This window comes from Schistosoma mansoni (assembly GCF_000237925.1).
Source record: "Schistosoma mansoni, WGS project CABG00000000 data, chromosome 5 unplaced supercontig 0198, strain Puerto Rico, whole genome shotgun sequence".
NCBI lineage: Eukaryota > Metazoa > Platyhelminthes > Trematoda > Strigeidida > Schistosomatidae > Schistosoma > Schistosoma mansoni.
Window position 1 is genome coordinate 336,236 of NW_017386019.1, and position 25,604 is coordinate 361,839.

The 25,604-nt window shown below is 37.1% G+C and overlaps 1 protein-coding gene and 1 non-coding gene across 2 annotated transcripts in view; one reads left to right on the top strand and one right to left on the bottom strand.

Moving 5' to 3' along the window:
- Positions 1-1,549: 1,549 nt before the first annotated feature.
- Smp_129330 (acetyl-CoA C-acetyltransferase) overlaps positions 1,550-25,604 on the bottom strand; it is a gene marked incomplete at both ends in the record, with an annotated part of 36,157 nt that continues 12,102 nt past the window's right edge. The window contains 12 exons of the mRNA XM_018791074.1: positions 1,550-1,909; positions 3,718-3,905; positions 4,932-5,145; positions 8,765-8,954; positions 9,745-9,969; positions 10,801-11,264; positions 12,440-12,901; positions 13,652-14,076; positions 14,370-14,532; positions 15,350-15,967; positions 17,492-17,677; positions 20,180-20,250. Coding sequence (XP_018645723.1) covers positions 1,550-1,909; positions 3,718-3,905; positions 4,932-5,145; positions 8,765-8,954; positions 9,745-9,969; positions 10,801-11,264; positions 12,440-12,901; positions 13,652-14,076; positions 14,370-14,532; positions 15,350-15,967; positions 17,492-17,677; positions 20,180-20,250 — 3,566 coding nt within the window. The remainder of the gene's footprint in view (positions 1,910-3,717; positions 3,906-4,931; positions 5,146-8,764; positions 8,955-9,744; positions 9,970-10,800; positions 11,265-12,439; positions 12,902-13,651; positions 14,077-14,369; positions 14,533-15,349; positions 15,968-17,491; positions 17,678-20,179; positions 20,251-25,604) is intronic.
- Positions 17,888-17,954, top strand: Smp_tRNA_00404_Gln_TTG.1.1. The gene has a single exon. It is a non-coding gene (tRNA).

The window sequence follows — 25,604 nt, forward strand, 5'->3', positions numbered from 1 at the left end:
AAGCAAAGATGGATAGTGGTTAGCAGTGGAATCCAGTTTGACGCGCGCCATTTCGTCCTACATGGGACTCGTCAACTGGATGTACCTGCATCTCAGACTTGTTGATGTTTACTCTGGGACTCGAACCCAGTACCTTTCAATTCAAACGCCATCACGTTATCCATTCAGTTACTGAGTCCTGATAGCCACTTGCTTGTGCGATGGGGTGAAGTTTAAATTCATTTAGTATTGTTTGTTTGAATCTTCCTATCGATGTGTTAGGACTGCAACTGGTCAGCCTCTTATTGGCCATATGTGCATACTATGTGTATTGCCTCGATATAGCCTTAATTCACAAGCATTAATTTAATTATTCATAGTTTCAGTGTATTTGGCAAGAGATTTGGAAATCTATATGCATTCAACAAATTGGTTATAGGCTGCACAATATTTCCACACAAATGCATACACATAGCTAAATGGATCTCACCGGACCACACTACGGAGAACTAGATAGATCATATTTGTATGAATAAAAAATTCCGATGGACAATGGAAGGTGTGAGAACCAAGAGAAGAGCTGACTTAGCTTCAGGTCACCACCAACAGGTGGTTACTAGGATGAAACTGAAGCTAAAGAAGCATTGGACAACTGGGGAAACAGCAGTACAAAGGTTCAATATAGCCTTTCCTTGAGATACCAACAAACTCAATGAATTCAAGATAACTCTCAACAACAGGTTCCAAACTTTACAGGATCTACTGAAAGAAGAAGAAAGCACTATGGAGGATAGTTGGTAAGGGATCAAAGAAGCATTAACTTCGATGATGTAGCCATAGATGTGATCGTGTTAGAATCTGATGAAACATCTAGAAAAAAAGGTGAACAGGATTGACAAATGATGTTACAAAGCATTATACATCAGTATTCAATAAGAATGTAGAACATATGCGATTGTATTGATGAACAGGTATACAATGTACACACACAGAGAGGGATCATGCAATAACCAGCACTTCTTCATATCGTTCAACTTCGTATTGATATTAATTATCAAACAATCTTACTTTAAATAAACATTTCCACTAGAGTGAGAAACAAAGAAGTTTTTTATGCCTAATTTATAATATTTATCTGATGACTTACACATTCGTATGCAATCAAAAGCGGGTGGGGGTGAGTATGCTACGCAACAGTTAACTCTCCATTGTAATATAACTGTAAAAAGAAAACACTACCAGTGTCCAATCAATGATTCATTTGAAGCATAGTTAATGATGTATAGTGAAACCGCTAAGTAATGCTAAGTAATGGTAAAAAAGATAGGTCAGTAATAAGGCTCTGAAAATATATACCAATTGTGACAGAGGTGTTTTATTAAATATATTTCTGTAAGGACTAGTGATTCATATCCAGCTTCTCAAAACTAAGTAAACAGTGTTGGGTATGATCTATAAAACACGAAATTATTAAATAAAATGTCATTTCTTTCAGCAGCTCTGTATAGAAAAAAAAACACGATGATATCGAATAAAACCTGTAAACAAAAACGGTGCAGAGAATAGAATATTATTCACCTGACTGATTTGATGCTTTAACTATAGTGATTGTAGGCGTTTGACTGGGAGGATTTATCGACCCACTACTATCACTAGTTGTAGTAGTAGGACAAACTGTAGGTGCAATTATAAATCGAACCGAATTAGCCGACGGAGGTTTCAACTTTCCAACAGTAGCAATATTTACAGTGGCTGGTTGATTGATTAGAGCAGGAATTGAGACAGTAGTATTGGACACAGTAGCAGGAGTGATCAAATCAGTAAGTTGTATTCCACATTGTTGTAAGTTAGTTGTAGATATAGTAATTGGTTGTTGTGCTGTTTCATTCTCGACGGAGATAGACACAAGAGGAGTGTTTGTAATAGCAGGCTTGAAAATAAAATGAATTCAACGGAATTTTTTTTAAAAAAATAGCTATTTTTAAATATGCAATGTCAGTGCAGTTGAATAAATAAATCATAAGAGGTCAATGAATCACCTATCAATCTTAATATAAATATCCTGAATAATAGATTGTAAAAAATTCACTGCTGAAACATAGTACGCCAGTAATAAGCCTTCTCCAGGGTGCTCCTCAACCTGAACTGAGGCCATGCACAAATGCATCAAATGAGTCACCTGTTATCTTTATAGGTAAGATTTCCCTGTCTTCAGAGAGCATTGATGATGGTTTTGTGGTATAAGGAGATAACGGTACAGAAGTGGCAGTTTTCGGGACAGTTATTTCGATTATCACCTCCCTATTATCTCATAAATCATAAAATGTTTGCAGGATATTACGCTGATTTATGGGTATCAAATGTATAGATTATAGTTCTTCTAAGGATACATTTCAATATCATAACAGTTAAGACTGTGTGATTTTATTAACACCAAATTTAATATGATACGATTTCCAAGACACACCTAAGTTTTCACCTACTTTATGGATTTCTATTTATTTATTTGAACATATGAATATTGGCACAAAGGAGCACATAATACATATGTGCCACACAAGTCACTTGATTTGTGTGTGGGCTGTGATAACGCCCGGGTGCCTAGACCGAAGCAGGTGGTCTTTTTAGAGATCCAATCCACGAACCCTTGACCTAGACGTCTAGTCCACAAGGCAGTGGAGCAGCGTAAGGAGATGTAGTACCATGTTAGTCAGTGACTAACAATTGGTTCACACTTTATTTGTTCCTTCAGGATACTAGGGCCCGTGTGCACCACCAATCAGGAGTCAGGATTTTCCAACTCCCCTAGGTGGATCCTCCATATCTACCAACTCCGTTAAAGCACCGCATATTCACTTTCGCCCTCTTAGTTTGGTAAACACCCCTGCCGCGAGAAAGCAGTAAGTAAAACTTCTCTATCAATAATTGTATGCGAGTGGTCATATGAGAGCGTTTCAAGATGGAGGGCAGCCCCTCCCCACTCTAAGCCATACCAGGGTATTTGAGGGGCTACCAGAGTCTTACACTAGTTCCGTTATTGAACTGTTAGAAACTAGCGCGATTGTTTGAGGGTTTAAGCTTTCAAATAATAGGCTGTAGGTTAGAACTCAGTACCGTCTACTCTATTTTTGACATTCAGGTCGGATTAATAGTCCTATCGAGAAAATGCTCCATGGTTCAAAGTCGAATGCATTAATCTTATGTCTAATTCTATCTCAATACTTAACCCACCCACCCACACAAGGATAGATCCATGGTCTTTTAAGACCTGTTGTGACCACTTAAGGTTCAGCCAATTCGTGATATTTTATAACCATCACTCATCGACATTGAATCAATTTATCTGACATCCGATATGGATGAACTCTGTTAACCATGGCTTCTCACTAGGACATCGAGAAATAATAGGTAGAAACAGCTGTCTAGTGCTTCTCTGCATTTTAATGGTTTTCCAATAATAAAATTGACCTGTGATATGAAAATTTAATCTCGAAAATCGCCACAGCTCTCCCTTAGTATAATCAATTTAATGCAAATCATTTACTAGATAAAAGGATTTATGTGCATCCGCGTTGGAGGAATACTTCATGCTTCATCTAAGGGGCTAGTGACACGATTACTACTACTGTATGGCCATCCAAACCACATAAGGTGTGAAGTTGGAGTTGAAATTGAGCCCTATTTAATTGAGATAATCGAGTGCATGTACAACAATTTGACATATTGAAATCAATTTACCTTCAATTCACTTGACGCTGTCGCAGTTGTCAATACAACCGATGGTTTTGATAGGCTAACAACACTATTAAAACCAGTCGTATTTGATGAATTTAACACTAAATGAATATCATTGCTATCGACGGGATTCAATCTAGTCACAGATGATGATGGTACAAGATCACTTTGACCGGTGGTGTTAGTAACAGCTGGATTAGTACGATGAAGGGAGAAAAAGATAGGGGATTAGGTAGAAGAAAAACCAGACAAAACAAATGACAAGTAACAAGACTGGAACAGCCAAATAATAGAGGAGTCACACTACTGATGACCAATTAAGGAACAAATATGTATATCAATTTATCTTAAGCCTAGTACAAGATTGCTTCTGATAAAATTGCCGAATGTTGTTACTAGAAAATACAATAACCATTTAACGGCTTTATATATTCACTATACAGTTGGTTAGTTAGAGGGTTTAGACAAGATTTTCTGCCAACTACTAACACATTCAACCTAGTGAGCCCAACATTCGATTGATTAAACTATATCAAAACTTGATTGATTGAATTTGATCATCATTAAAGAACTCGACAAACATTACATGAGTCACTACTACTATGCAGTGATCCAGTCAGCTGTAGATCCAATATATCACAACACAGTTTTACCAGCGATAATAACCATGTTTTTTTCTTTTTATGAATTGACTGAGAGATTAAAGTTAACTCACTTAAATTGCGGTAGAGAATGACAACTTATAATTCATGAGATGGCTCACAAATACCACTACTGAGGAGGCATAATACAACATGATGTTCACAGTAATATAACCGATCGTTAGCATCAACTCTACATTTGGAATATAATAAATAGACAATAGATACTTTTTTTTTAAGAAACATAATTACTAAGTGTCTAGATGAATACGTATAGTCAATAGTTTTGTGGATGATCCTTACTGATTGCTAACCAAATATACGAACTTAAATTAGTGAGAAACAAGTCTACCTTTTAGAGTCTTAATTTCAAGACACTAATATCCGACTGAATTTTAATTCTGAAGTAAAATAATCAAACAAAAATCAGTAACTTTAAGGAATCTCATTACGACAACTTAAAAAAATTACTATTTCTCTAGAAAATAACCCAATATAACCATAAAACATGTAGCATTAGAAAACGACAAACAAACAGACAACGGAACAATACAGCACACAAAAGAAATATATTACTTGAATCATCTACAGTTTGATTGACATTTAACGGTTCCATTGCTGGAGATAGAATAGTATCTGTAGCAGCCACAGGAATTATATTAGTTCCACCATCAGGATTGCGTACAATTTTTACTAGACGTAGACCTTGAGGCATATTGACTGATGGTTGACTAGGAGGAAGTTGAAGAGCTTGACTACTACCTTCCTTCATATTCCCTAATGATATTGTCTAAATTAGGGGGAAAATAGAGAAGTGAAAAGAACGTAAATATAGAAGATACGAACATTAACCAATAGAAATAGAAATTCATACGAATCATTACAGACATGAATACGATGATAACTGTGAACTCAATATAACAATTGAAAATGATTAACATTCCATGTGGATTAATTTATAAGCGTAAAATTAGGGCATAAATCTTAAACGTTCATAATTACAAACACACAGAAAGATTAACAGCACATTATATCAATGACTGAAGATCATACGGTTAGACAGTTATAGCAGTAAATGGATAGTTCAAACATGAATAATTTTAAGAATATAATTACGATCAACAAGGCAAGAATAACACTGTTTGCGAACTTTTTTTGTCGAACATCTTATACTACTACTTTATCAGTAGTGAGTATAAGTTATCTTATTGAATTAGGCATTTGAAAAGATAGGATTATTTAAGAGATGATATTTGTCGATATCATTATATGTCATTAAAAATAGTCGACAGGAAACGCTGGACCTGGATAAGTCATTAAATGATGTACGTGCACATATATAAATTAGGAAAATTAAATGTTATTCGCTTTCCACAGATATCAACTTTTTCATCTGAAGTTAATGAGTAATAATAATAATATTCCATAATAATGAATCGATCACATAATACACGTTATATCTTAACAGATAATTCATGGTGCACTGTGTACGTTACCACGTCTCTTCTTGATTGGTGGACACGGCGAGTCCACATAGGGGAGTTGAAAAATCCTGATTCCAAACCAATGGTGCACATGGCCTCCAGTATCCTGAGGGAACAAATGGCGTATGAATCAATCGTTGGTCACCGACTACCATGGGACTGCATCTCCTCACGATGTTCCACTGTCTTGTGTGTTAGACCTTTAGGTCAAAGGCTCCGGATGTGACCCCCTAAGAAAACTACCTGCTTCAGTTTGGGCACCTGGGCAGTATCACAGCCCTCACGCAAATCGAATGAGATTTGTGCGGCGCATATGTATTCGGTGCCCCTTTGTACCAATATTTATGTGTTTAAATAAAATAAAATAAATAAATCTTGATTGCTAGAAATCTCGCAATAAGAGGTACAGATTGAAGAAAATAAGACAAGATTGTTTTTGTGCCGATGCCACGATTTTGTTAGCTATTAATCAACCAACCAAGTTTGATAAGACTCCTAAAATAAGTGAATTCATATCGACATTGGATGAATAAAAAACATCAGAACTACTATTATGCTCTGTTCAGAGGTTTATATTTACAATATACTAATTAGTCCAAATTTCAACCAATCAACCTTCGGGTCATTGTTCTTTTCAGATGACTGGAAAGAATATAGATATATTATTCCCGCTTAATTTTTGTGTTTGATATGTGAAGAAAAAAGGATAAGATGTTTATCTTCCGTGAAAGAATATAAAAGGTGTTTTTAAAAAATTAAGTTCGTTTCAAATAGATTACCTTGTTGTTAGATATTGATTTTTCATTTGTATTAGTTGGAGTCTTCAGTTTAGCAGGCAAAATAATACGTTGACCAGTTGTTGTTGTTGTTGTTGTACTAGAAGGAATTGAAAGTACTCGCTGGATTAGTGTTATCCTTATTCTTAACAGTAGTAGCAGTATTTCCATAAATATATGGCGCAGTGTTATTTTTCAAAATCACAACCTTCGGTACAGCCTATTTTTATGTGAAAGAGATTAAGAGTACAGTGACTAAATGAGATAATCTAAATTGGTGAAAAAGCAACTAATTTAATGATTGAAGTAAATTTATACATCATGAACAGAAAACGGTGTTGAATTCTGCGCGCGCACGTACACGATGCTCCACTGCCTTGTAGATCAGATCTTTAGATCAATGGCTCCGGGTGTGGCCCCCTAAGAAAACCACCTGCTTCAGTTTGGGCACCTGGGCAGTATCACAGCCCTCACACAAATCAAATGAGATTTATGTGGCGCATATATATCTGGTGCTTCCTTGTACCAATATTTATGTGTTTAAATAAATAAAATAAAAACGTACTCACACAAATACAAACGCAAATAAACTCATTTTTCTACTACTGAGGTAAAGAAAAAGAGGAAATCGAAGGAAGGGATAACTATGAGTTTACAGGATACAATCCTGAACATTGTGTTCCAATTAGGCTCGTATTGCTATTGGAATATGCGGATTGATACATTTCAACAAACCAATTCTAGTGGACGAATCGAGAAGTTGATAGAAAATCCCTATGTAAATTCTATACAAACTCCAATGCTTTAAAAACTGAATTTTTGTAGTTCAAATTATTGGAACATATCCATCGTCCGTCCTCTCAATCCTTGTTTTGATTTGGGAAGAATCAAGTGAAACATAGTGTCTAAGAGATACTCTAGACAGTAGGAGAATATAACATTGTGTGGCATAACAATAAGACATATAAGTTTGAATGGGGAAAAACGGCATATAGTAATTTAATGCTATATCCGGTCTTTATTAAGGCGCTGATTTTGAATAACACATGCATTTATAATTAAAAAAGCTCACTAGTATGCAAATTATTCTTAGATTTTTTTAAAATCAAACCAATGTTTCGATTACTTGATAGATCAGTGAAGATCACATGAATGGCTACACGCAGAGCTTCATGTTTATAAATGTTAACAGGTGGCATCGAATAACTTTATCTTCTATTTTATGGTGTGATGTAGTTCGATATACCAAATATATAAAGTGATGAATGTTCGAGACAGCTACTGTGCTGTACTGATGGGTTGGTTGGTTGAAATATAATGGAAAATGTTGATCGGAGTTTTCTTTTCAGACTGAAGGATAGAGACAGGAGAGAACATTACTTATCAGCGAACCAACAGGAGTTAAGCTTATGTTAGCTTAAGGTTAGAACATACTATTGATCAAGGCTAAGAGCACCAGGTTATGAACGAAACAGCAGATACAGGGTAGAAAAATTATAATCGAAATCCTGATTGGCGAACTCAGAAAATGATACTGATTAAATGCTCGGACATAACATTACTGATAGTTATTAACTCATTCACCAGGTACTTAAGTATGATCAACACTAGGACTGAGGAGTTAATAATACTATCCGATTGCCTAAACCGAAATAAATAGAGCGCTGTTCGAAATGGGGTTCGAATGCCTTGCCTATTAACCAATAACACTAAGCATAACCATATAATGTGCTTTTTAAAAGTAATGACTTACAGGAGCAGTATCTGATTTAGCTGAATGTGTTGAACAGGGTGCTGCTATTTTTGACAATTTAGGGGATTTTTCCGGATTCTTTGATTCCATATGAAAATGTTTTCTAGGTAAAATGGGGAAGTATTCATCGTTATCATCTTCGTCCTCCTCCACCACTTCATCTTCTTCTAATTCTTCATTATCATAATAATACTCACCGTCATCATCATCATCATCATTATAATCACAATCCTCATCAACATAATCATAATCATCAACGATATCTTCTTCTTCATCGTCAATAGCATCATTATCATCATCATCATATTCATCAATATCTTCGTCGGTTGTATCACCAACTCCATCGTATTGCGGTAAACTTCGAGTTGCTGATCTAGCATTAAGATGAATAGATACTTGAGAACGTTTTTGACCAGAATATTTTTTCGAACTGCCTTGGATTTCATCATTAGGATCAAAGTTATCAGAATCATCAGCTTTGGAATTTAAACCATCATCTTCATCGTCATCTTCGTCGAAATCCACAACAAAATCAGGATCATGACGTACAGCTCTTACTCTTCGAGCACTACGTCTAAGTGGTACACTGAAATTGTAAAATAAGCATAAACAAAATAAATTCACATCTAATCTCGATCAACACTTAGTAAAGTAAGTTAGTATAGAGATATGACTAATGAAAATAAAAGGGAAAACTACTAGAGTGAACCTTAAGAACATTCTCAGAATGCCCCGATATTCGTTCGAGTGTCTAAATCAATTAATCCTAACTATGGAATCATGTGTTAGACAACTTTACATTACGGTTAGCAATAATGTTGATCTATCTATGTAGAGGCTGGGGATAAAATCCACGTTATTAAATCATCTGAGTGTATCGTAGTCAGTAACTATGGCTATGTTTACGTTTATTTAGTCACTCAATTGTAGGTATTTTGGAATAATTTGTACTGGAAGTATGACTTTTTTGTGCTGTAACTTTTCTCCCATCATGACACATCCGTAGCATTATGGAGTGGTATTTTCGTCGTAGAAAACCATACATTTCTCATGTAAGCCTGTAAGTGACAGAACGAAACACCTACTCCATCATGGATTACGACAGTGTAATTAATAATTGCCACTTCATTTTGGTTGGTTGCCGGGTGCAAGGTCAAAAATGCGAATAAGAGTGAAGTTTATCCTCACCCTAATCGAATCAATTAAAATGTGTGGTTAGAGTACATAAAGTTCCATATATAATACTTAATTAATAGCTCAACAATTGTTAAATAACAGCCTATGATCAATTCTTATACTTCGAGGCTTTATCATTAACATTCACAATCCAATTCATATCAAATAAAAACACACAAAACAAAGTATTTACTACTTACTTTTCTCTAGCCGACCAACTATTGACTCGTCCAGTATTTGCAGTAACTGAATCAGAATCAGAGTCTGATTCACTCAGATCGCTATTTCGATTAGCACGACGCTTCTGATTAGAACGATATGTTTGTTGTGGTGTACGATTAATGGGTACAGATGCTGTCTTTTGTACTGGATTAAAAGCAACTTGATTCATATGTATATTAGGAATGGTTCTAGGTGCAAGTACTCTAAAAAAAAAATTACACGAAAAAGTTAAATGTGAATTAGATTAAGGAATGTTTCTAAGGTGCGAAAAATATATTAAACAGCTTGAAACTATTTTGGATAACATCCACAGATATTGACTAGGAAGTTAAATAATACGGTTTTAATGGGTGGGAATTCATTGTATAAACGACTGTCGAATGACAACTACTTAGTTGAGGGTCATGAGGTTGTTATGACAAATGATTGGAGACGTTACGCAACACAGTTCAGAATCAGTCACAATGGTACAAATACGTTTACTCATTATCTTGAGCTAAAAAAATTATTTTACAGCATTTAAATTTGCATATCGTTCTCTCGTCTTGAATCATAGTCTGTGTCTAGCTCTACCTCCACATTCATTGATACTACTATTACTACCGATTTGATATCCACCTTGATAATTCCATCTTGCTGTGATGATGTGGTGTGGCAACTTGAGTCGATGCCAGTTTCTATGTTGCTAATGTCTGACTAATTACATTTTACGAAGTATCTACATTTAAGAATATCAAATGAATGAATAGTCATCACAATCCATAGTCTATCTTTTTTTGAAGTGCAGAATATAAATACTGCCTTCGTAAAACCAACATCACCAGTTCCAAGTATCACCATCATCAGATAGGCTTCACATAACTACGGATAAGATAGATGTAACATACACGTTAGAGGGGCAGACATCACATAGCGCAGCATACAGACACGAACTACATACACACTAATCCATAAATAGATAGACATATATTACATAGACACATGTATAAATACACACTAACCTGTAACGAACACCTTGATCGGTCAACACTGACTGCTGTATTAATTGTTTACCACCAGCAAAAGTAGTAGCAATGGTATTATTAGTATTATTTGAATTTTCATTCAGTTGAATCAACCTGGAGTTTGTCATCACAACATTACCACCACTGCCTAACGTTAATGATGATGTTTGTGATGGTTTAATTAGAAGAGCAGTTTGTTTAGCTTTTACAGCTTGTGCTTTAGCTGTACGTGCTTGTTGCGCTTCCGTGCCTAGTGTGGTCAAACGTTGTACCACTTCATTATGACGTTTTTCCAGATTTTCAATTTCTGCTTCTAATTTACTAACTGCATTCAATGCAGCCGCACTAGCTTTTTTATCGTTTTCAGCGGCTATATATCGATGCTCTAGTAAGCTATCAAGGCGGAAACGTAGTCGTTTACTAGATGATGAAGAGGAGGGATAACTGTGTTCCCTGTCGATAGGTGGAGGGAAATGAATTCGATTGGAAAGGCACTACAATGAAGGATAGAAAAATAGTAAGTGAGGAATATAATACCTTATTCTGGTACAATAATGTATCAGTACAATTGACCTCGACGTACATCGTCTTATCATGTTATTGAAAAAGAAAACGGATGGTAAGAATTAAATATGGTAAAATTAGATGATATGAACACTTTTATAAACGGATGATGCATTGTCCAAACCAATAAGTGGCATCAATCCAAGAAGTTATAGGCCGTTGGAATAAGGCCTTGTAAGTAGTCGCAGACTAGTTGTTTGAAGTTAACACAATTATCGTAGACGATAGCTAAGGATATAGCTTAGAAGTGATCTCAATGACTCAGATGCATACCTATTTGTCGTTTAATATATATATTCCTTTTACCCTCCAAATTCATTCTTTCTTCTAGAATCATATTATCTATGTCCAACATTTTTTTCACTACCACTGAAAGTACAACTATTTCTACTACTGTGGCATTTATCTTGATAAATGTATCTCTCTGTACTGATGTAGTGTACCAAGTTAAACCAATGTACATATGCATCAGGTACTAAATTGCTAATGAACAACTAAAGAGGTGTATCACAACCTATAAACAACAATGTATTACATCCCAGTTAAGACCTTAATTCACAATGAAGTTACCTATTGACTATAAACAAACAAGAAACCTGGAAAAACTTCCTGTCAAATAACTCTTAACTCCAATACACTAGACTGGAATTAGGTACTATTTAATTAGGAGGATACATCACATTTCTTGATCAGAGAACGGTAACTCAGTTAAGGAGTTTGACTTTTAGACATTGATTCTCAATCTTCGATCCTGTTTCACCTACTTTGACTTGAGCATCTAGGTAGTAGTTACATGAAATTGTCAATACTGAATGAGTAAAACTTTCGTGATTAACAAACTTGATCAACACTGAATAGCAAGTATTGACCGTGGAATATTTTTGAGCATTGCCGAAATCTTGTCTTCATCATGGATAACTATGAAGGGAAATGATACAACTGAAGAGAGAAATATTGAAATTCTATAACATTACACTAAAGATCGTACTTCTAGGGATCAGTCCTATAGTACGTATCACCAGGACGTCAAACTAAAGATAGAACGTATCTATTCAATAATTTGCCCATAGGTAATATAAACGATTACACATAAAACACAGCTTACATAAGAAATATTTAACACTGGATTCTTATTGTCATCACCATCATTCGTATTATTATTATTGATAGATGATGTTTGACCTGAATGTGAATCTTTTCTCTGTTCTATTTTGATTTCTGGTTCATTACAATGTTCATGTAATTCATCTAACTGATCAATTTTATTTTCCTTGAAATTATTATTCATTGAATCATCATTTTCATTTTTATTTACAGTGATCTCATGATAAGAGTCTGGATTCTTCTTTTTAGCATCATCATCATCAACATGAGATGAAGATGATGAATTCATTTGATCGTTGTTTGTTGAAGATTTCAATGTTTGTTCATTTAGACTACATAATACATCAGGTGGAATAATATAAGGATTTCGTTTAGGATTTAAATACAATGGAATACCGGTAATTGGATGTAGTACATGTCCACGACATTCACTTGCTTTTGGGGGTTTAACAGGTATTTGATCCTTAAAAAAATTTTTTTAAAAACAATACATGAGAAGATTATTATGGAGTTAAAAACACCTGAAACACTGACAGACAAAAAGAATGATTAGTTCTTTGAATTGAGCTGGTACATCGTGAATGACGCAATCGAGCTACAGTGGCTGGAATGGTTATTCTTTTAGATCCCACAGGCAGCTTAGTTGGAGAACGGTAAAACTAAAAGCTGACATTGTACCGCTGGTTGTATTTGGGTATGATGACAGATGTTTCCTCGGAGAACTAGAAACTGCAGTAAAGCTGCCTTTTCCAAATGGGAAGAGACGACAAAAAAATAATGGCTTTAAAAATAGCACACCACAGCATGCCTTACGGATTTCCGGTGTGGACAGTAAGGCCTATAAATAGTGAAGCCAATACATAGGATACTCACAGAAAGGTCGTGTGTGACTAGCTGTAATTAAGTGTCGCTTAGGCCCTGTGGTTACGCTTCAAGGTCGCCAAGGTCACATCTAACCCTGTTTTCTTTGTAAAAACCTCAAGAAGAAGTATCCTTTCACGGTTTGGGCAACCGGAAATTGTGACAACCGCCTGCATATCGCCAACAGTACTCGAGATGACCAAAAAATAGACGAAATTAAACAACAAAAATTTCCTCGTGATAAATTCATGCCTGTGTGATTTTGATTAAAGCGTTACTCACCACTCGCAACAATTAGGTTTTGAATAAATAATCATTAATTTCCTGATAAAATAAATATACAGGAACTCACTTGTAAATACTCAGGACAAACACCCCAACCAATTCCGTGTTGCAGACCACGTGGATTACCACGACGATGAATTAATAAACGATTACCCGATGAAGTAGCAGTTAATTCCAACTGACGACCAGAGGATATTAAAGGGTGGATAGATAAAGCATGTTCAGCCATTCGACCAGCATTACTACGAGTTGCACTTAGCCACATCCAACCATCGCCACCTAAACGACGATATTCTTCGCCACGAGTCTTCCAAACAGTATGTCTGACTGGACGAGGAGTTTTTGTACGTATAAGATTTGTCGGTAGATTAGCTGGATTTACATTACTACTACCAACACCACCACTAACTGTTGAACTAAAACGATCAAATTGTCGTAAACGTTTATCTTCTTCTCTCTGCGAAGCTGTCATACGTTCTAGAGTTAAATGACCTAATGCAATAAGAAAAATAAAAAAAACTAGTAATTTTTTCAGAAACATTCCCGCTGACCTATCCAGCATGTTAATACAATTATTGAGAGGATCAAGCCATATACTTTACTTCCACATGTCTGAATAAACCGTTCGTAAAATTGAATCAACGATCGAATTAAATACGAAGCATATAACTTATACATAGCAGAATTCTCAAATCCATAATCATAATGGATATTAGTACTTTAACAGATTTCACTAATAATATCAATGAGAATGGTGTAGATCATTAAATTTAAAATAAACATACCAAGTGAATTGAACCAGACACGTTGAAAACATACAGAACGAATGGATGCTTCTAATCTGGCCAACAAAAATGCTAAATCAGATGGAGACTTGGAACGTATAACATCTTTAATCCAATTTGTACGATGAGCTCGCCAAGCTGGAGTGTAAAATGCTAGTGGAATCTAAAGTGTGAAGAAAAAAAATTAAAGCAACTTTAAAGAGAGTGAAGAAAGAAGCTTTTACTACAACGTGGAGGAAAAATCAACTTAAATTCGAACATAAGTTTCGTTTTCATTAAAAAAAACATTTAAAGTAATAAAATACTGGATTAATGTGCCATACGAAGGGTAGTGAAACTACTCAGTTTCTCAAACTTCACTCTCATTTCTTGTTCCGAGTTGGCAGGAGTCAAGTGAAGTATTGCAGTCAGAGCATACTATCCAGTGACAACATAACACATCGAGAAAAAGGTAAAGAGCAAATCGAATTTTCGTTATGTATTAGAAGATATTTTCAAAAGATTCCACATGTATGCAATCAGGAATGAATCCCCTAATACAGCATTCACGATTGTTACTTTCAACTAATGCTATCCATACAACGTTATTCTAATTATTATTATTTATTTGTTTGAACAGATAGTGGTACAAGGGGGCACCAAAAATAAATGCGCCACCCAAAAGTAATGAGGTTGCGAGGAGATAGAGGAAAGTGAGTACAAAAAAAGTATACTTGAAAAAGAGATCTATAAATTTAGTGATGGGAGTGAGTAAAATATGTACACAAAATAATTCATTCATTTACCAAGTACTTGGGTATGAATTGCGCTCTAATTGTGAAAGCCAATTATACCACGACTTGGTTACCCGAAACGAAGTAAGTAGAGCAAGGTTCGAATTCGGAACATTGCAGACTCAACTGGAATACATTAACCACAAAGATCACCACATACAAAATTATATATACAAAAAAAGAAACAGATTGTTAAACTCTACTTACTTTCGATTCGAAATGACAAAGTGTTAATCGTAACAAATTCAGCAGTTGGTGTGGACTAGCTGGCCAACATTCGTATCGAGTAAAGCCAAAATCACTGAATTGAGGCAATTCAATAACACTAGCCATCATGTCTCTGACGAGTTTATAAGTATTAGATAATTCTATCGGATCGATATACCCCCACATATCTGTACATAATTCACTTACATTAAATTTATTCGATAATAACCGTCGACGTTCTTTTTCTTCCATATGCTGTGCACGTGTCAAAGCAACATTTACACTATCCGATATTGGATCATCTGCATTGACAGTATTGTTGTTACCGTTATTACTATTCACAGCATTTGAATTCCTTGTACCACTTGGTATTCTTTTAAGTTCACTTGAATCATCATTTCGTTGACTATCCGGCATGGTGGTACACTCTTCTCCAGTCCAAACTCCAGACGTATATAAATTTGTCCATGATCGCCAATTTCCTTCATCTGAAAAACGATAGGCTAGTAAACAACATCCGTTAGAATTCGGTAACAAATCTGAATCGATCAACATATGTAAGGTAGATATTTCTTGAGGTTCTAATATTGTCGGTGGATAAGTTGCGACATCATCATCCTAAACGGATATAATATAGTATAAATGATGGTTAAAATTATACAACTTAAAATAAACAGTATGAAAGTTAAACAACTGACTTTCTGACAGATAACTGTGCTTAATGTAACAATTTCTGTGTAATGTCATTTAAAACTAAGAAAGACAACCTTAAGTAAGCAAACAGTAATAAAAAGTGATCATTATCAGTATAGGGTTGTGGAGATTATTGAGTTTAACTAAGATTACGAACCGATCAATATTTAACCACCATTGAAAACCTAGAAGCATCGAATGATTGTTTCATTTTAGTATGGGACTAGTCAGTAGTGCACATCCACAAATCCGGAATCGAACCAAGGAACTTCGGCCTCAAGTGCGAGGTCGTAGATGCGCACTGCTGAGGAGTCCTAGACTAGGAAGAAACGGCCGTCCAGCGCCCCAAGATTTTCAATGGAGGTCTTACACTGACAGGTTCATGATATCAGTGAAAAAATGATCAGCTATCCGTTATCTCGAAGGACATTGTTAGCTGATGTTGGAATAGGTAAGAAGAAAGCTAGGAGAGACTAAATCAAGGTATGGTATTAATTGATTGAATCGCTGACTGTTAACTGAAACCATTTTAGTAGAATCAAATTACTTGGTTGAGATCCATGGAAGGATGATCACAATTATAAGTTATAGATATGGCTCAGAAACAGTCATAACAGCTAGATGGATCCACTCATCGACTTCCAGTACTCCTTAATACACAACTTCTCATTCCATTTTCTCGAAATATATTCGTGATATTTAATTTTTTCCCATCATGATTGATGCATGATTTTGGTCACTACTAAACGATCAACCAATTTTAAATGTGTCTTACAGGCATCTCAGCCTGAATAACCTGGTGATAATGTCTCAGACTGTGTTTGGGTGACGAGGTTTCGGATCCCACAGAGAAGACCGATGTCTTTCAGAATCATAAATACTGCTTATTGACGAGTGCTGACTAGCAAGAAACCTGAATCCGCAGTCTCTTGACGGCTACTTCCAACAACTTAAAACAACAACAGAAGTCATATAATGAAATGCCCGAAAATAGTAGCTTACATCCCTGGTAAAGTTGTAGATGTTTACTGCTGAGTTAAATACCGGGATGAAACAACTATCCAGTGACCCTCACATTTCAATGGTTATTTAAATAAAGTCAGTTCCACGGTATAAACTGCAGAACGATTAAAGTTGTAGGAAAACTTGAGTTGATTTTTCATTTCAGTAGTTAGTTTCATGACTGGGTCAATCTAGTGACGCATCGATACCAAGTTTAAAATAACGATCTAAACATTTAGAAGTAACCAAATATAGAGTAGAAGAGACTCCAAACAAATATTTTCCTTTTAAAACAATAATGCAAGGTATGATAGAACTATGCAAAACATCATATTACAATACAATTAAAATTAAGAATCGAAGTGAACAGTGATGAATTATTATCATTATTATTACTATTATTATCCTGTTAATTGTGGTTGAAAAATAAACAAAAGTAACACTTACAGAATTTTCTTTTATCATATGAGTAATAACTTGATCTTCATTAGCCACAATACAACTATTCTCGTCTGTAACAACTAGACATGAAGGAAGATCCGAAGGTTGTTTATTCAAAAGAGACGGTAATTGTTCTGGTAAAGTTGGAAAGACAGGTATATCAGCTGATGGTAAACTAGAAGCTGCGATAGCCTACAAAAAAGAATACAGATTATTTATGAGTTGTATTCATTGAAAACCTTAAGCATTTTAAAGAGAAAAACAATAAGTGATTAAAATTTACTTAGTATTGTTTGTTTGGATCTTCCCATTGATGTTTTTAGGACTGCAACTGGTCAGTCTCTAATTGGCATAGGTGCATACTGTGCGTATTGCCTCGATATAGCAAGTGGCTATCAGGACTCAGTGGCCAAGTGGATAACGCGATGGCGTTTGAAGCGAAAGGTACTGGGTTCGAGTCCCAGAGTGAACATCAACTCTGAGATGCAGGTACATCCAGCTGACGAGTCCCAAATAGGACGAAACGCGCGTCCGGGATTTCACTGCTAGCCACTATTCATCTTTGTTTAATCAGAGATTAATTTAAACTCGTACATATCATAAATTGATTGATCAAATTCGATCAGCACTAGGAAGGAATTGATATATATGACATTGGTCATTATTCTTTGATCATTAGTCGTAAAAATATACTAAAAGATTTAGACAAGCAAGATACTGATCAATAGCCCAAATATCTGAATATATTATAGGTCAGTAGCAGCCTGAATAGCCCAGTTGTAACAATTCGGACTGTGAAACTGGACGATGTGGATTCATATCCGTAAGAGAGAATCAACTCTTTTAAGATTAAATGTAAACTTTGCTGACGAGTGTTAAATAGCACAACAGGAAAATAGGTGAAGTAGGATTGTCTATCGGCTACCTTCAACCACACTTTAACATAAAAAAACCACCCGGTACGTTTTGGGCTCCCGGGTAGTATCTCATCCCTCACACAAATCGAATGGTGGAGTGTGGCGCATATGTAATTGATGCCTCCTTGTACCAATGTTTATGTATTCAAATAAATAAATAAATAAACATTAAAAACATGAAAGATGCACTGAGTTCATACACTCTTTTCTTATTATTAAGCATTTACACTAAACTAAAGTAATTGCACTCAAACTCTCTCATTTGAATCGAGTATAGAACCAGTAATATCTCTTCTAAATATACAGTCAGTCAAATAAAACGTTGGACCAGGCACATATATGCATCGGTCCAAGTTGCCATATCTCGTTAGCACAACAAGATCAACACCGAATTCATAGTAGTTAATTTAGTAGTGGTAATATATAAAAGAAAGGTTGTATATAAGGACATATTATAGGAAGGAAGAAAGTTATAAAGCAATTTTAATCTCAAGGTTTAAGAGAAGATAAAGAGTGTATACACCTACGCCATTGTGATCGATTCTGAGCCATGTCACTCAGAGTCTCCAACCATTTGTTACGATAGTCGCGCGGACCCCAATCAAGTAGTCTGCATCTACCAACATGGCTCAGATTAGAATGAACTACAATGAACTTTATTCATAATATATACCTTTATAAATGACACTATTTCATACATACAGAAATGCATAGATTGTAATTGTTCAATCTATTAAAATCTAAAATGATGACAAAAAGAGATCTTGGAAAGATGATGGAACGATAAGACAGAAGTGTTTGTTTGTTTTCTGTGAAAATGACCATAATTAGAGTCAATAAAGGAAAATCTATTCCACATTATAATTCTAGCATTCTAAATAAATTTATTTGCAGGGTACTTGGGTATGAGTTATACTCTTAATATGAGAGCTAATAATGTGTTGGTGATACTAGATTCTCAGAAATCATTTGATAAACGTCTTGTTTCTGTAATTTTATCTCGGAAATTTGAATTTCTCGTTTTCGCGTCAGAAGCACCCATATTTACCTTCAGATTGTACTTTCCATTTGGAAGGACCCTAAGTATCATAGGTTCGTTGTCTCTTTTAATACGCTATTTCGTGGTGTTTTCAAAAGGACCTTTTTATGCTGTATATTTACGCTTCAGTTGTTCGCTTGGTTGCTCGTGCTTCTGACTGCTTGTGGAATATACCTTTTCTTTCATTTGAACCTGGTCTTTTTCCTCTAGTTAGCAAGGGTGGGACGCATCAGAGTAGTTTAGCTTGTCTTGTCGTAGTGCCGCTGATCCTTAGTTTTGTTTGCCGAATTTTAAATGATCATGTAAACTCTTCAAACATAGCATAATGCTACCCAGTTGACGAAACAGAAATAGATAGAGTAGAATTAAAAACCTGGATTTAATGGCCGAAATTTGAAAGCATTGACCACCAAGCCACTATTTCACAATTTATTGTAATTGGGTAATAATATTATGTAAGTTTGTGGTATTGTACACCTATTTTGTTAAAAACTAACAATACAATCAATCTACTGAAACATTAATTAGTAGTGTTGGATTTAAGCATGCAATAAAATGACTGGAAATGAAGTGCCTAAACTATAAATATAGGTGACAGCTTCGGTAAGATTTGACAACTCTATATGTATAATTTAATACATGGACACGAGTGAATTGCAGGTACTACTGAGGTCAGAAATGATAAAAGGTATGTATTATCAGATAAATTTTACCACACAAAAAATTTAAGAAACTTACAAGTCTTGTTTTAGGATATTCTGGTGTTTCACCGTGATTTTTTACCGATATAGTCGACTTTTTAAAAGCAGCTGTAAATGTTGTCGAAATAAAAACAAAGTATGATGGAATTTTTTTTAAATAACTCTCACATCTCGATTATCAAAAAGAAAAAGAGAACAAAAGCTTAGTGTTGCTTTTTCACTGTTAAGGTTAAAACACTATCGTAGAAAGTAGCTTAGTTTTCACAAAGCATATGATGTAAATGATATTTTATGTATTACTTATGAGATGGCGTTAGTCGATGGACTAAATCGGAAGAAAGCTAGACAGCAGCCTAACAGAAATGTAGCATATATTTATAAAGCCGTTGACTTGTTTTGAACCATGTTGGTAGATGTAGACTACCTGAATGAGGTTAGCGCAATAGCCCCGATCAGTATTAATTCTCACAGGTGGTAACTGCATTGGCAATAATTGAATACAATTTCATGTACAGCACCTATTTGAAGCACTTTCCTTTAATGGAGATAGTACTCGGACTTTGTTCAGCTCATTAAATATATTAAATACGTTGTTGTAAAACGCTTTATTTCATATAAGTTCAATTAGATTGTGTTACTAGGATAGTTCTGACCATTGAATCCTTGAGTTAAATCAGAGCACGTTGAGTGATACATTTTCAACTAATCAGCACTAGCGAATAAATTCAGGAGGTACTAGATCCTTGTATGAATTTTAAATAAACCCTGACGATTTTTAAACATTATCCATGGTGGTTCGGATTTTGGAACATATTTTTGTTTGTTTCATATACTTATTTTTATCCAGAGCTTATCGAATGAAGTTTTATTTATTTATTTGTTTATTTAAACACATACATATTGGTACAAAAGGGCACCAGATACATATGCGCCACACAAAATAATGGAAGTAGGAAGAGAAGGGATGGAAAGATAAGGCGGACTGAAATGTACAAACAGAAGACTCTTTCAGTTAAGAAAGTTAGAACCACTCTTTATGTAGAAAGTAAAAGAAGGTTACAGCAGGCTCTCCACTGGCTTCTATTCTGAGCCATATCTGATAACGTCTCTAGCCACTGTGTTGCACCATCTCTCGGACCCCAGCCAGGGAGTCGTGAAGGACCAAAAGAAGCCAGTCCTTTGCAGCTTTCTTTCATGCCACGACACCATATCATACACTGACCACCTCTCCGCTTTTTCCAACCAGTCCCAGAGTCGGCAAATAATGCACGACGTGGAAGTCTCTGGGACGACATTCGTAAAACATGTCCAAGCCACCGAAGTCGGTGTTTCAAGATGGTGACACCAATTGAATTATCGCCTCTGCGCCCGAACACACGATGCCGAACCTCTGCATTACTAACATGGTGTTGCCACTGGATGTCAGAAATCCTTCGGAGACAACGATGATCGAACACAGAGAGACGTCTAACATCCTCAACTCGGGAAGGCCAGGTTTCACAAGCATAGAGCAAAACTGCTATCACCGACGCGTTGTAGATCCGACCTTTTACAGCCAGACTAACATCACGAAGGCGCCAAAGATGGCCCAGATTGGCATAAGCCGCTCTGGCTTTCATTATACGTGCATCAATCTCATCACTCACGCCACCACCAGCACTTATGTAGCTACCTAGATACACGAACTTCCCAACTACTTCAATCTGCTCACCATCCAGAGTGAGTGCAGGATGAGAATCCTGCCAGTCTTGTAGGAGTACTTTGCACTTGGAAGGTGTAAAGCACATGCCGTACCTGCGGACACTGATTGCCAACTGATTAAGTGCAGATTGCATGCCTTGGGCATTATCGCACAGTAAGACAATATCATCCGCATACTCGAGGTCGAGAAGTCGTTCTCCAGGCAACATATCCACACCGCCATTACTTACATCCATCAGAGCTGTTTCCAGGATGTCATCGATGGCAAAGTTGAAGAGGAATGGTGAGATCGGGCAACCCTGCCTAACCCCATTGCTCGAATGGAACAAGGGAGAAAGGTGGTTGTATGCCCTCACTCTGCCTGAGGTGTTCGTATACAGGGCCTTTAAGATGTTAATGAACTTCTCAGGCACACCCTTCTTCAATAGACAATCCCAGAGAACAGTCCTGTCTAACGAATCGAAGGCAGCCCTGATATCAAGAAACACTACGATTGTTGGCCTGCGATAAGCATGACGGTGTTCCAACATTTGGCGGAGGGTGAAGATGTGATCAATGCATCCTCGACCAGAACGAAAACCAGCCTGCTCCTCGCGAGTCAACCGTTCTCGCGTTTTAAACAACCTACGAAGAATGATAGAAGCCAATAGTTTGGACGCAATCGGGAGTAGACTTATCCCCCGATAGTTGTTACAGAAACAACGTGAACCCTTTTTAAAGATAGGGACGACTATTGACTCATTCCATGATGTTGGAACACTTTCTTGCTCCCAAACCTTTGCAAACAACACCGTCAGTTCCTTAGCCAGAAAGTCACCACCATCTTTAAAAAAAGCCAGAGGTAAGTCATCTGGGTCAGGTGATTTGTAGCGCTTCAAGAGTTGGAGTTCCTTGCGGACTTCCGCCTCGTTTGGTGGATCAGTCGTCACCGGCCATGGGGGGCAGGACAAACTGGTTGACGTTGCCAGAGCAGCAGGCCAGTTGAACTGCCCCTCGAAAAATTCCGCCCATCGTCCAAGACGTCGAGAGATGTTAGTGATTGGCATCCCATCATCCTCGTAGATTGTTTCACTCACACCAGACTTCTTGCTGCCAGTGACTCGGATGAATTGGAAGAGCTTCCGGCAGTTACCAGATGCAGCTGCTGCTTCCATCTCATTAGCACGCTCCGACCACCAGGCTTCTCAGTCCTTACGCAAGCTTTACCCGATTTCATTACGTAACAGCCTTCGTTTGTGGTCATACTCACGGTCACCCGGAGTAGACCGACGGGCTTCCATCAGTTGTAAGGAGCCAGAAGAAACCCAGTGCTTGTAAGCGAGACGTTTCGCGAATCCGCAAACGGCTTTACCCGCCATTTTCATGGCGTCGTGAAGATGCAACCAATGCTCATCTATACTTTTCGGTGGGATGGTAGCTAGCCTAGAGGCTAGCTCCGCTCGATACTTACTTGCAACAGAAGTTGCAGACAGTTTACTAACATCGATCCGTTGGTGGTGGTCAATCCTTCGGCCACTGAAAAGTAAGGTGAGATTGGCGCAGACCAGGGCATGATCAGACTCCAGATAGGTACTCCAAAAGGAGCGGCAGTCTTGTACACAACCACGCCAGCGGTAGCTGATCGCGATGTGATCAATCTGAGTCCAGGCTTGAGATGCAGAGGGAGGACGCCAGGTGGCACACCGGCGATGACTGTGCCGGAAGTTAGTGCTGGCCAGAAACAGGTTGTGGTCTGTGCACAGTTGCAGCAAACGGTCCCCGTTATCTGTCCTGCGACCAACAAGTCCCCATTGGCCACCTAAACGACTCTCTTCTGTGCCTAGACGCCCGACCTGAGCATTCAAGTCTCCGGCTAATACTACAATATCTGTCGAACGCGCTTTCTGGAGAAGAACTGTTAACTGGTGCTAAAACTCATCCTTGATTGCATCCGAGCTGCAATCTGTCGGGACATAGGCGGAGATAACGAAAAGACACCGTTTCTCACGCCGGTTTCTTCTCACTTTGATGGAACTTTCTAATCTAACAGCATATAACCGACTGTTAATGGGGATCCAATCGATTAGTGCTGCCTCAGCCCTAGCGCTTAGTGCAACACCAACGCCTGCAAGACCAGACGAAGATGCCACAGAGTCCCCAGATAAGCGCACGTGAAACAAGCTTTTCGAAGCGACAGATGGAGAGCGAATTTGTAGTACTTCACTAGAGTCTTGAATACGGGTCTCGGATAGACAGCAAACATCAACATTAAGACTTTCTAAAGACATAGCCAGCCCCATCTGTTGTCCGATCTGCATTAGTGTGCGAACGTTGAAGGAAGCCAACTTGAACGGCGTACGTGGTTTCAGAAAGACTGCTTCAGTATTCATTATCGGTGGAAGCATTCACTTTCAACCAGACAGTGACTGGAGATCGTTTAGATAGGACAGAGTTTCCACCATGGGCGAGCTACTGCATAAGTTGGAAAAGAAGGATACACAATTTGGGAATAAAGGGAGTGAAAAAGCGACGTAGTAGATAACAGTAATAATAATAATAATAATAATAATAATAATGGTAATAATAATAATAATAATGTAAATTGTCTTCCTTCTATTAGGAACGAGAGCAGTGTAGTTAGTGTAGTGCGTCATTTCATGTCATTTGTGCGTGGGCTGTGATACTGCCCGGGTGCCCAAACCGAAGCAGGTGGTTTTATTAGGGGGCCACACCCCGAGCCTTTGACCTAAAGGTCTGATCCACAAGGCAGTGGAGCATCGTGAGGAGATGCAGTCCCATGGTAGCCGGTGACCAACAACAGGTTCATTCGCCATTCGTTCCATCAGGATACTGGAGCCCATGTGCACCATTGGTTTGGAATCAGGGTTTTCCAACTCCCTTAGGTGGACCCTCCGTGTCCACCAACCCAGTTAAAGCGCCGGACATTCGCTTTTCGTCCTCTCACTCGAATGAAGTACTGTGTTTAAGGAATACTATGTGGTATACACTATAACACTAACGACAGGAAAAAAATGGATTCAAGCTGCCGATCTCAGATGATCAACTTAATCGGATTCTGCAATAGAAAAAGCAGCCAGACATGTAAATGAGGTTGATTGAGATTCTGATTCAGCAGCTCAATATCTAGTGTTCTAATTTCCACATTATTTCAGCTACTCCCAATAGTGTTGTTGCCAGCAATATCCCTGAATTCACTTACGATCCTTCTCCACATAGCTTAAGCGTTTGGAAGATATGTTCAGAATAGAACTTTGTAGGTAGGATGACGGTACAAAGACTCGTTTATTGGTGTGTAAGCTGGATAATAGTAAACATGGAAGCTATTCTGACCACGTTCAGTAGGAGTTTCCTTGAGAGCTCAGTTAAGAGACAGCAATCTAGCTATCAAATATATTCGGGGAGTTATCCACACTTTAATATTCAATGGCAGGGTCTTAATACAGTGAGAGGTGAAGCTGATAATTTCGGTAAGTTACCAAGAACCAACTAAGTGTGAACGTTTCTAGCTACGCTCGTTGACAGGTGACTAATTCAAATATTCGGTATTCATCAGGGCTCTACAGTTACTTCAAGGTGCTAAGATCAGAACTTGACTGAACTGAGATCCGAATATAGCACTCAAGACACTAAATTGCTTCGGTTCAACACCTTAATAAACTATGACACTTGAGGTACTGAAAACCTTACTGTTAGATGATTTATGTAAACTTCATTTTGATAAATAGAAGTACACTCGCTTAAGCATGAAATAAAAAAATAAC